The 13,148-nt window shown below is 37.4% G+C and overlaps 1 protein-coding gene across 6 annotated transcripts in view; it reads left to right on the top strand.

Moving 5' to 3' along the window:
* The window catches only part of CASP8AP2 (caspase 8 associated protein 2), a 30,986-nt gene extending 17,839 nt beyond the window's left edge, over nucleotides 1-13,147 (top strand). For all 6 annotated transcript variants that reach the window (XM_050949229.1, XM_050949224.1, XM_050949223.1 and 3 more), the window contains 3 exons: nucleotides 3,311-6,305; nucleotides 9,604-9,703; nucleotides 10,264-13,147. In XM_050949229.1, the coding sequence (XP_050805186.1) occupies nucleotides 3,311-6,305; nucleotides 9,604-9,703; nucleotides 10,264-10,320 (3,152 nt within the window). In that variant the 3' untranslated portion in view covers nucleotides 10,321-13,147. The remainder of the gene's footprint in view (nucleotides 1-3,310; nucleotides 6,306-9,603; nucleotides 9,704-10,263) is intronic.
* Nucleotide 13,148: the final 1 nt, after the last annotated feature.

Genomic DNA, 13,148 nt, shown 5'->3' with positions numbered 1-13,148 from the left:
ATGAATTAGTGGGAAGTACAGATGATTCTCTTAGAGATTTTTAAACCCAGAGAATTCAAGTTTGCTTTGTCTATGCCATTGCTTACTCTTCCATATTCCCCTTTGTATGTACACTTTATGGGGAAGGGGCAGGAATGTCTATGATTGCCTGATTGCAGTTGGCAATTGGACTTCAATGTTTGTGATTCACACACATTACATTGGAGTTAAGGAGTGAAGGAATTTGTATTAACTTTATGGAAAATAAACACACAACATTGCCATTTTAAAAACTTAGTAATTAAAAAGATGGACAGACCAACTAAGGCATCTCATGTAAGTATCTTAGAGTTACCTTAGAGTTTATGCATTCAATTAGGGTTGATTCTTGAAAATTAATTTTATACAGTTAATTGACAACCATAACTTTGATCCACGATGAATGCATAAACTCTTCCAACGTATACAGCAATAATTGTATTTGTTGGCTTCTATATACCTGTTTTTTCAAAAGGAATTAAAACCTACCTTAAATGGAAAAAATGATAGGAACCCAAACTATTGAATTGTTACTGACACCTCCATCATAATTTGCACTTCTATGGCAAAGGATCTCACTGCTCTACAAACATTAGTGAATTAAGCTGTCCAACATCCTAGTGGAGTAGAAAGTAGAAGTAGCTTTATTCTGATTGAAAGTTTTCCATCAACATTATTTTTCAACAGAAGATTGGTGTTTTGTTTAAATAAATTGCTTTGCAAAAAGTGTTTGGTTTTCTGTGGAAAATTTAGATTTTTGTTGAAATACACAATGACCACAAACCAAAATATTTAATAAAAAATTGTGATTTTGAAATGCTGCTGCAGTGTCTCATGGGAGTTGCAGTTCTGGTGCCGCATGCTCCCTTTCTCTTTTATGAGCTAGGATCTGCAGTTGGACTTTATCTCCTGTGAGACATGTTGACTTCTCTCCAAGAAAGGAGACTGGTGTATTATGGGAGATGTCCTACCAGAAAGGTCAGCCTGTAGAGGAGAATGGGAACACAAGGCACCACAGTGACATTTTCAGAATTGCATTTCAGCTGAAAACCAAAATATTAAAATTCTTGCCTAAAATTTAAAATTTTCCATTGGGGGGTGGGGGAACATGCACACACTTTCAGATCATCTCTAGTGATATCCCTAGTTACAGATGGGAGACTGGGATCAAAGGGTGCAAATTTTTAAAGGTACTTAGGGGCCTAAAGAGGCAGATCAATGCCTAGATGCTTTTGAAAACCCCACTAGATGTCAATCTCGAGGTGCCTAAATAACTAAAAATTTGGCCCCAAATGACTTACCTGTGGGAAAGATGGGAATTGGAGTTACCAACTTCCAGGGGTGTGTGTTAGCCACCAGACTATTCTTCCCCTTGCCCCTTATCCAATCCCTCTGCCCCCTTACCATGCCGCTCAGAGCACTAGGACTGGCAGCTGCTCCATCCAGCCAGAGCCAGCCACACGGCCACACTGTCTAGAGCACCAGGGCAGGCCAGTGGCTCTTGCAACGGTGCTGCCCAGCAGGTACTGGCGGCACGGCAAGCTGAGGCTGCAGGGGAGGGGGGATGGCAGGAGAGGAGCTGGGAGCTAGCCGCTCCGGCCGGGAACTCAAGGGCCAGGCAGGATGGTCCTGCGGGCCGGATGTGGCCTGCAGGCAGTAGTTTGCCCACCTCTGCTCTAATAGTAATAGATCTTGCCTGTAAAAAACAGATGTAATAAGTTATAGTCTCCCTTAGTCCAAAAATTCAGTACTCCTCTCTATTAACTCCTGCTTAGTTCTCCCAGGATACACTTTATGCATATGCTGCTACTTTATTTTGACACCTTTTACTTTTTGTTTTAGTTTATTAAAAATCTGGTTAAGTAGAAAGTTCAGGAGAGTTACTGCGTAAAAGTTGCAAAACTTGTAGAAGGTAATTAAATGTTATGTAATAGTCAAGAGATCTTTGTCTCCATTCCTTTCCAAAAATCGTTAATGGAAAACAGTTTTACTGCTCTGGAAGTGATAGAAAATGAATGTCCAAGAACACTGCCTTCAAATTGGTGGCCACAGAAGAGTGTTTGTTTGGGGAAAGCAATTATTTTGAATTCATATTTTCTCTTGTTTTTGACACTAAATATGAGATGTCAGTGAGCAAAAGAATATCTAATACCTATGTAATTAAAAATATAAAAGAATTTAATGACCAACAAACAAACCCAAACAGCTAAAAATCTTAATCAAATAGTATTTACCACTTAATTACACATATGTAGATATTTTCTTTTTATAAGGGGGAGCCAAAATCTGTCTCTTGTAGCCTGATATTGTACTAAGTCTAACCAGATGATTTTAAAAAACAAAACAAAAAAAAAAACAACCTCCCAATGGATTGGTTTTAAAATAAAGTATTAAAAATTGAAAGATCAAACAATTGGTAAACTTGATTGTGAGGGAAAAATAAGTGATTTTTGAGTTAGGAGTATTAAAAAAGTTAAATCCTGACCTTTCCCCTTGTCTCCCACATTTCTGTAATTCAAACAGCTGAACTAAACGCTTGTTTATCAAAAATTAATAGGAGAAAGAATCTCTTATGCTGTAGAATTTGGTTTAACTTCTTTATCTTAAAGTTATCAGCAACTGAAATGAACTTATTGTGTCTGTAGTGGCTAGTGTGATGGGGCCTGATCGTTACTTAGTAGATTCATAGATTTTAAGGACAGAAGGAACTATTACATCCCTTTTGGTAGCTCTGATGCAGAGAAATGAATGCCAAAGTAAATAAGTGATTAATGCTACATATTTTGACCTTAGTATGAAACCAGTAAAAAAGAGCCAGAATTCACGCGTAAATCTTGTTACGCTTCATGGTTTCATAGTTGGACTCTAAAGACACAGCCTTGCACAATATTAGCATAACAAATAACTTACTGGCATAAAGTGTAAAATAGTGAAAATTTTCACGCATTTTTATTTTTCTTCAAAAAATTTTCAGTGCAGACCATAATGCTTTCACCAAACAAAACTTGCATAATCCATACTTGTTTTTAATCTTAAAGACTGAAAAAATCCCACTGACATCAATGGGAGCAGAATGAGGTACTTATTTTTTATCTGCAATCTGCTTTCTCAATGTTGTTCATATCTACCAGAGTTTAAGATCAAATATCTAAGTAGAAGCTGACAATTCTAAACAGTTAAGCACCCAGTTCTAATAATAAACCACTGAGTCTTCTGGGTTTTTCCTAAAATGTTTGCTTTGTGTGGAATGTGTGTATTTATGGATGGTTAACAAACTATTCTCTCTTTATAGATTTAACTCCTGAAAGCACAGTTGCCTGTCCCTCAAAGACTCTATCAAATGAAGTAAATAAAGAAAATCAAAAGCCAGTTTGCTCACCTGATAAACACTTAGAGATGGAGTCCCAGCTGAACATATCCTCAGATGAATTAGAAGAAGGAGAAATTGTAAGTGATGATGATAAACCCAAATCAGAAAGAAACTCTGAGACTAGTAAAATACCAAGGGGAAGAGCTTCTCCTGAAACACACAATCTGAGCAGCAGTCCACATAACCAAATGAATAAAACTTCATCTTGCAATGAAGATAGTGGAAAATTAGCTTACAAAAAAGGAAAAGGAAACAAAAGTAGAGAAAAACATAAAACTGGAACTACCAGATTGTCAAAGGAAAGAAAGAAAAAGAAAACTGTGAGCATTGCTTGCCTTGAAAAAATTGTTCAAATTATTCTTGAACCTTCTACAGTACAAGAAATTATGCAGATGTTAAAAGCTATACGAAAACAGATAAGAAAAAATTATATGAAGTTCAAGATGCATTTTCCAGTTCAGCATTTTCACAGAATTATAGAATCAGCAATTCTGAATTTTACATCATTGATAAAGTACCTAGATTTTTCCAAGATGTCTAGATTAGGTGAGACTTTAAAATTGACTCTCTGTGAAACTATAGAGTCTAAACTAAGGCATGTTAAAAAGAATGCAACAGTGGAACAACTTTTTGAACAACAGCTGACAGATATGAAAAAACAGTTGTGGAAATTTGTGGATGAACGGCTTGATTACTTATTTGAAAAAATAAAGAGAATTCTGGTAAAACTCTGTGATTTAGTAAGCATCAGAAATGAGAGTGATGAAGGGAAACTTGAAATCCTAAATACACAAAAACAGAAATGCACAACAGGTCATAAAAATGATGTACAGAAATCCAGGAAAAAGTCCCAAAAAGTAAAATCTCAAAAGTCTGAAGACTATGTCCTTCCTAAACCAGTGGTAAGTTATCAACCATTTAACAAGTGTCACCATGACAAAAATAAAACAGATGCACCAAAAAATGTGATTACAAAATGTCTAAATTCCATTGATAATACAAGGAACTCCCAAACCCAAGTGCTTCCCTCTAAGGAGAATAATTTACAAGCCACCCTAACTCCACTGAAAAGTCCAAGATATGAAAAGGAAGGCTTTCACATGGTCAGAGATGCTCACAAGTCTGATTTTAATTATGAACTTCTTACAGAACAGCAAACTTCTAGTCTTACATTTAACCTAGTGAGTGATGCACAAATGGGTGAAATATTCAAGAGTTTGTTACAAGGCTCTGATCTTCTAGAAAAAAGCATCAGCAGCATTGATACGGATCAGTGGGAGTTCAGGACACCAGAAAAACAGATCCTGGAAAGTCAGAAATGCAGAAATAATCCTGCTTCTGTTATAGAAGAGGCAGTTCCAATAGAGGCCTGTGTGAAATCTAGACCAGTAGAGGGTATTAACTGGCCTGCGGTTTCACCTGAAAGAGCCTCATCTTTATCATCTAGACTTCAAATGCCAGTTGATCCAGATGTTCTGGATGAAAGCTGTATGTTTGAAGTTCCTCCAAGTGCAGTTTCCAGCAAAGATGATGAATGCAGTTTACAAAGGAATAAGTCATTTGTTTCTTCTATACTCCTTGAAGATCTAGCAGTTTCTTTAACTATTCCATCACCTTTGAAATCTGACGCTCATCTTAGCTTTCTGAAACCTGAAAACACATCCGGTTCAACTCCTGAGGGAGTTCTTAGTGCACATTACAGTGAAGATGCTCTTCTTGAAGAAGAGGATGCCACTGAACAAGACATTCATTTGGCTTTAGAATCTGATAACTCAAGTAGTAGATCAAGTTGTTCTTCATGGACAAGTAGGTCCATTGTTCCTGGTTTCCCTTGTGACCCCAGCCTACCAATGCAAGCAGTAATAATGGAGAAATCCAATGATCATTTCATTGTTAAGATAAGACGTGCAGTGCCTTCTATATCACCAACCCTTGATCAGACTACCCTGGCAGAGTCGTCACTGGTATCCTTAACCAAGAAAGAAAAGGAAGAAATTATATCTGCCAGAATAAAAAAAGATAATCAGGATACCACAGGCACAACTGTTGAAGAAAAAGATTGTAAGGGTGATATCAATGTCATTGATTCCATTGATGAGCTACATAATGTCAGTGCTAGACAAGAACAAGCTCATGATTTGCCTGAGCCCCTTAAGGAGCCACATAGTGCCACTAGAAAAGATGAAGCTCCTAACTTGTATAATCCCTTTTCAGAAGCATCAGACAAAAATAGCAATGGTAGTGAAAACACAAGTGAAGACTTTAAGCTGTCTCATATGCATGAACTGAAAGTGCCTGAAAACAAGAGAGAAATATCTAACACTTCAGTAGAAAGTCCTGTTAAAGCTGAAGTTGCTTTTCCTTCTGAATGCAGTGTTGATGCATATATAGATTTGACAGAAGATATTGCCAATGAAAGTGAAGTAGATTTATGTAATCTTGCAATGGAATCGACTTTAAAAGTTACAGAACAAGAAATTCATATAGGAAACTTAGATAAGGGTGATACGAAGGAAGAACCATTGGAGTGCAGTGTTAATGCATATATCGATTTAACAGAAGAGCTTTCCAGTGAGATTAAAGCAGATGAGTGCAACTCTAAAACAAAATCTACTTCAAATGTTGATTTGGGATGCCAGACAAGTCTTGATAAAACTAGTAAAAAGAGGAAAAAGGAGTCTGTAACAGACAATTCCAAGTCAAAAAAACCAAAAAAGGAAACTGAATCAGCTAGTGAAAGAAATAATAAAAGTAGTAAGAAGTCTGAGGAGGAAGGTTTAAGTCCCAAAAGATCTTGCGGTAAGAGGACTGAATTGCCTGAGAATAAAGATCCTTCAACTTCTTCCACATCGCCACGTAGTCTATATGCCAAAAACATCATTAAAAAGAAAGGAGAAGTGGTTGTTTCTTGGACAAGGTAAGAGGATTGACTGTATACTATTTTGGTGGGGGATAGAGTCTGGGGACATGTTTGAAGTATGGGGATAAAAATTAATTTAGCTGGTGACTGAAGTTCCATATTTCTACAAAATAAACACAGTAATGGCCACAGCAGTGCAAGCCTCCCCCTGTGCTGCTATAAACTGAGCCTTCCTCAGCCTTATTCAGAAAGGACCTCCTAGGTTATGAGAGTGATCTAGTCTTCATATCAATTTAGTTCTTGCTCTCTCTTCTGAGGGTGCCAATTAATGGTGCTAGTGGTTGTGTGGGTTGTGGAGACTTTTTTGTTTTAAACCATATTGACATCTGTTCACTGGAAATGGGTCTGAGACACTAACTCGTTTCACAATCCACTGAACAGCTGTTGGAAGATAGTGTTTTTCAGTCACTTTATGTGGGTTGAAATCAGAAAGGTGTCCTAATGGAGATGGGTTCCATATCTCATAATTTCTGATTTATCTAGCCTTCCAGTAGTGATTTTTTTTTTGTTAATGTTGGGAATTACAGATGAAATTCAATGTTGATAAATGCAAAGTAAAGCAAATTAGAAACTATAATCCCAACTATACATACAAAACAATGGGGTCTAAATTGGCTGTTACCACTCAAGAAAGATCTTGGAGCCATTATGGATAGTTCTCTGAAAACATCCTATCAGTGTGTAGCAGCAGTCAGAAAAGCTAACAATGTTAAGAACCATTAGGAAGGGGAAGATAATGCCTCTATATAAATCCGTGGTATGCACACACCTTGAATATTGTGTGCAGTTCTGGTCACCTCATCTCAAAAAAGGTACAGTGAAATGCAACAAAAATGGTTAAGGGTGTGGAACAGCTTCCATATGAGGAGAGACTGAAAACACCAGGATTGTTCATCTTGGAAAGAAGACAACGATATGATTGAGGTCTATAAAATCATAGATGGTGTGGGGAAAGTGAATAAGGAAGTGTTATTTACTACTCGTAACATAAGAGGTCAGCCAATGAAATTTAATAGGCAGCAAGTTTAAAACAAAACAAAATACTGCTTCACACAACACACACAATCTTTGAAACTCATTGCCAGGGGATACTGTTGAGGCCAAAAGTATAACTCGATTCAAGGTAGAATTAGATATATTCGTGGAGGATAGGTCCATCAATGGCTATTAACCAGGATGGTCAGGGATGCAACCTGGTGCCCTGAGTGACCCTGAACCTCTGACTGCCAGATGCTGGGACTGGACAGCAGGAGATGGCTCACTTGATAATTGTCCTGTTCTGTTTGTTCCCTTTGAAGCATCTTTAGAGAGAGAAGCTAGGTCAGGTAATATCTTTTATAATTGGACCAACTTTTGTTGGTGAGAGTGACAAGCTTTTGAGCCACACAGTGCTACCATTCAGTTCTGGGCTTTTGTGGCTTGAAATTTTCTCTCTCTCTCCCTCTCTCTCTCCAACAGAAGTTGGTCCAAAAAGATTACCCACCTTGCCTTTCTAATATCTGGGGATCAACACATATGCAACTGCACTGCATACAACTTTGAAGCATCTCACATTGGCCACTGTCAGAAGACAAGATACTGGGCTAATGTGGCCCTTTTTATGTTCTTATATAACACTCCTAAATTTTTAACATGAAACCTTTTGACATAACCATATTTTGTTTTATTCTGAAATTCTCATTGATTTCTTCAGAAAGCTAGTTGTTCCTACAAGTGTGTGATTTTTAAAATCGAACACATCACAACTGTTGCTTGAAACAAGCAAATCAGTTAAGACGGGGTGGCCAACCTGTGGCTCCAGAGCCACATGCGGCTCTTCAGAAGTTAATATGCAGCTCCTTCTATAGGCACCGACTCTGGGGCTGAAGCTACAGGTGCCAACTTTCCAATGTGCCGGGGGATGCTCACTGCTCAACCTCTGGCTCTGCCACAGGCCCTGCCCACACTCCACCCCTTCCTGCCTCTCCCCTGAGCCGGCCATGCCCTCACTCCTCTCCCCCAGAGCCTCCTGCACGCCACGAGACAGTTCATCGGGGAGGGAGGGGGAGGTGCTGATCAGAGGGAATGCCGGTGGGTGAGAGGCACTGGGAGCGGGGTGGGGGAGTTGATGGGGGGACTGCTGACATAATACTGTGGCTCTCTGTCAATGTACATTGGTAAATTCTGGCTCCTCTCAGGATCAGGTTGGCCACCCCGAGTCAAAATGTTGAGTGCGCTACAATTTCTGATTAATGAAATCTGTTCTAATTCAAATACCTGAAGCTTTCTCCTCCTGCTGAACTACCTTCTAAAAGATTATGAAGAGTTCATTTTAAATAGCCAGTCGTCACATAAGTTTAATTTTATATACTTTGAGCTTTTGTGGAATTTCTAAATAACATACTTTGCACTTATTGGTATATAGCACATTTCATCCAAAGATTTCACAACCAAACAATTGATTCCTCACAGCCACTCTGTGAAGGGGGTATATATGCCCATTTTACAGATGGCTACACTGAGGCACAAAGAGGTTATGAGCTATCCAGAGGTCACATAGTGAATCAATGGCAAATTTGGGAATAGAATCCTAACTTTTTTCTGCTTTGATCACTCTACTCCTATGTAGATAATAGGCATGTGGGGAAATGAAATAACTGGTGCTCTTAAAGAGTAGTTTGTTTGTTTGTTGACTTTTTGAGTCTGAACCAGGGATCGGCAATCTTTGGCCCACGGCTCACCAGGGTAAGCACCCTGGCAGGCCGGACTGGTATGTTTACCTGCCACATCCGCAGGTTCGGCTGTCGTGGCTCCCACTGACCGTAATTTGCCACTCCAGGCCAATGGGGGCTGCGGGAAGTGGCGCGGGCTGAGGGATGTGCCAAAGGTTGCCGATCCCTGGTCTGGAGCATTCAAAACTTCAAAATGTGGGATCTGAGTTCTGCACAAATGTTAGAAAACTAGAGGTTAACATAGTAGTTCAGTACCCTATGAAACAAGAAGACTATGGTTTTGAATGCTATAGACCTAGGTTCTAAGTCTCTACACTGAGTATACTTCATTGCCCTTTTGATTGTACAAATACAGGGGAAGAATGAGAATCTTTTATTCCAAAATTTTAGTCTGCCTGCATATCTACATTAACATGTGCTTGTATGCAACAACACTGCTGTTAGCTTTACATCAGTAAAAGGAAGTGCCTGCCATCAGTTTCATAGCACTGTTTTAATTAATGTTTCATAGTTTGGGAACAGTGGGGTTTTGTGTGTCAAAGTAATGTTTAGAAATTAAATTAATCTTGGAATTATTTCTTTAGAAATGATGACCGAGAAATTCTATTGGAGTGTCAAAAAAACGGACCGTCGGGAAAAACATTTATTTCCGTAGCTGCCAGGCTAAACAAAAGCCCAAATCAGGTATACATATTTATTCTAGTTGGACTAGCTACCATATTACCACATTTCTGATTGCATAGTCCTGGAACAATATTTTTCTTCAAAGCACTTAAGGACAGAGATGTCAGGTTTCAAAAATTTGGAATTATTTTGTTCTTGTACATGTAGTTGGGGATTGGAAGAAGGGGAAATCTCTCAGATTCTCTTGGGTTTTATTATTTTGAATCATAAGCCTTCGTCTTTTGTATGTCTCAAGTCCTTAGGCAGGAATACTATGTTGAAAATAAAGTAGTACTGGACTCCCAGTTTTGAATCTCAGTAATTATGATGGAGAATGAAGTTTTCAATCATTGAAAGTGTAAAGTGGAGCAGAAGACTCATTTACTGTCATGTTCCTAAATTCTTTGGGCACTTTTGAAAAATCTCCCCCTAAAATTCACAAAACAAACTAATGAGAGAGACGAAAGAACAAAAAAAATCTAGATAGGTTTACATCTAGAAATTCTAATAGTGGAGGATTAATCTGACCTGGCAGATATCCAGAACACTAACAATGTGTGTGTTGTTTGTTCTCCCTTTAGGTTTCAGAAAGATTCAAGCAGTTAATGAAGTTGTTCAAAAAGTCAAAGTGCAAGTAGCTATTAAGCAAGCTGCTGTTGTGGTACAGGGTTTTGCTGTTGTCAGCAACGACTGACTACTCCAGGTACACACTTATGGATACTATGGGAAGTATCCAAGTCAGAACACCTAGTTCAGGAAGCTGGTGCACAGTCATTTATTAGGTCACTCTTCCCCATACAGTTGAAATGCTTTATCTCGGCTCAAATAGCAACAAGCATTCATTCTTTCAGCCTCTCAATAGTATGTCAGCCATACGTGGGGAAAACAAAAACCAAACAAAACCATCAGGCTGAACGAAGGAGAAAATTCCTCTACAAATGGAACAGTGTAAATTCAAAACTGCGGAAACTCGGTTGTTGGTTAAACTTGTTACATAACTGAGGAAACCTGCTCAGTCAAACGAAGCTAGTGAAACTTATTAAAGGTGCTGTAAACAGACTTTGTGTGACATTGTGAAACATGGGTTTTATAAACCTAAATAATTGCCTGGAGTCCAATTGCTAGGAAATCTTCAAAACATCAAAATATTCTTTTAGGGTTTTTTCTTTTGGTTTTTTTCAAATGTGACCTTAAAATACAGTTCCTAATAGGAATAATCCTGAAATCAGTTGTTCTAGTAACTGGATTATCACATAATGAGATAGTTGATCCTTTCCAACTACATGAATTGCTAACAGTGGAATTCATGTTGGGGGAAAATCGGACATTGAGTCAAGCAGTTAAACTAGTAATTAATTCAATGGCCAGTTTTTCAGATGACTGCTTACATTCTGAGATTGACTGCTGTGGAGTATTCCTTTACTAAGGGCTATTTTGAAAGTGAAAAAGTGGCTGTTCAGACTCTGTTTCAAAAATCCTTGTCTGTTAAATGTTGAACAGCTGAATTTTTCCTTCAGAAGGAATGTATAGATAATACAAATTTACAAAAAGTTCATTTCATTTTGCCAAACGTTTATCCTCTCTAACTTGCATCTTAGAAATAGCCATTTATTTAAATAGCATCCTTCGATATGTGGGAAGTTTTGGCACTAAAATTTAATATGAATTAATCACCTTTAATTTAAATGGTTTAGAAACATGGACTTTTGTAATTGCCTTGTAAAAGGCAATTTTATATTTAGAAAATGATTTTCCCCTGGCAATAAACAGCCATTGAAAGCCTATGTCCATTTAATATACTTGAGCACCATCATGTCAATCTTCAAAAGTTTCCTTGCATAAGATGTCTAACTGTGTGTGTTTAACTCTTTAAAATCTTAGAAATTGTTATCTTTAAATGTTAGTATACTGTCTTTAAAATACACGTTACCATTTTATAGGTTTTTAATAAAAGTTTCTTTACAGATGCCTGTTTATTCAGTCTGCTAATTATGCACTGGACAAATTTGTAATTTGAATAAATAGATGGCTGGGTTCAGGACCAGATTCTATGGTCTTTACTCCATCAAAACATAAATTGAAATAACCTGGAGTTTTGCCTGAATAAGAACCTCGCCCTGGTTTACTAACTTCAGTTTCGTGTTACAATTTAGGTTGGCTTATATTTTTCCAAAAGCCAACAAACCCTTATTATACCATCAGCATGACATATGTTATTCCCCTGCCACATATGTCCTCAGAGGAACAACATATTAGACATACATATGTTGTAACAAACATATTAGAACTAGAAGCCCAATTGACTGCCAGATTATTCCTTGACAATTCTGTTATATTTTCTGTTTTGCGAATATTACCTATGGAGTCATGACTGTTATATTGCCAGAAAGAGTGAAAACTTTTTTATATAGCAGCCTATACAATGTTAGAAGTAGTGAATTATTTAAACATAGGTTGTGGTGTTGCATTTGGAAGTTTTCCATCTTATAGACACTTGCTACTAAAACTGGATTGCTTTTAATGATCAAATTCTGTCCTAAGGCACACAAGGCCGCTCCCAGTGATTTCAGTGGGAGTTTTTGTATGCATATCCGTATTTGGCCCTAAAAATTATTTGTGCCAATTGTTAAAACTATAAGTAAACTGATTAACAAGTCTGTTCTCTGTATATTCAGTTTGTAGAGTTGCATTTGCTTGCTCTTTTGGAATAATTAAAGTTGCTGCTTGGGCATGTTCAAAAAAAATTCTCTTTTTAGAACAAAAAGTATCAAAGGCACTAAAGAAAAGCTAATGGCTTTCAGTGCGTGACCCTCTTCTTCCCCCTCACAAAAGCAAGCAATAAATATTATTATAAAGCACACTTGGCCCCTCTTTCTGTTTTTCTACATTCATAACTAAGAAAAGTTATTGGTTTAGTTCTGACTTGAATTCCTTTGTTGTAAATTGTTAAACTATTTTTTTAAATGTTGCCTATTGTAAGTATGTGTACAGGTTCCCATATGGCTATGTAAAATATCTTGTGTATATATGTGTATATATAGCTTTATTTAGCCAAAGATTTTTAACTATGTAAAACTCCAAGTTTATTTTGTATAAACTGTTAGTTTGCTTATTGTAAGAGCAATACAAAAAATAATAAAACCTTGTAAAGTTCATACTTACATTCTTGTTGATCAAATGTTGGCTTGAAGTGTTTTGTACTATTGTTTATAATTTATTTCTTCAATAAGAATTTTGATACCATATATGCAAAACAGACTGTAGATTTACATACAGTACAACTTGTAAACCTCAGGTAAATGAAAACAACTTGTCTGAATTACTGTTGGCTAATAGTGTGGCAACTGCTATGCAGCAGCCTTAAAGCTGCTTCTATAAATAATGAGGATGTTGGGGAAGTTCTTCTCTCTTTCCTCCACATGAACAATAAACATAAGTGCTTAGCCAGCACTCTGATTACTTGAAT

This window comes from Gopherus flavomarginatus, chromosome 4 (assembly GCF_025201925.1).
Source record: "Gopherus flavomarginatus isolate rGopFla2 chromosome 4, rGopFla2.mat.asm, whole genome shotgun sequence".
Classification (NCBI taxonomy): domain Eukaryota; kingdom Metazoa; phylum Chordata; order Testudines; family Testudinidae; genus Gopherus; species Gopherus flavomarginatus.
Note: the sequence above shows the minus strand (reverse complement) of the source record. Positions and strands in the feature narration are given on the sequence as shown.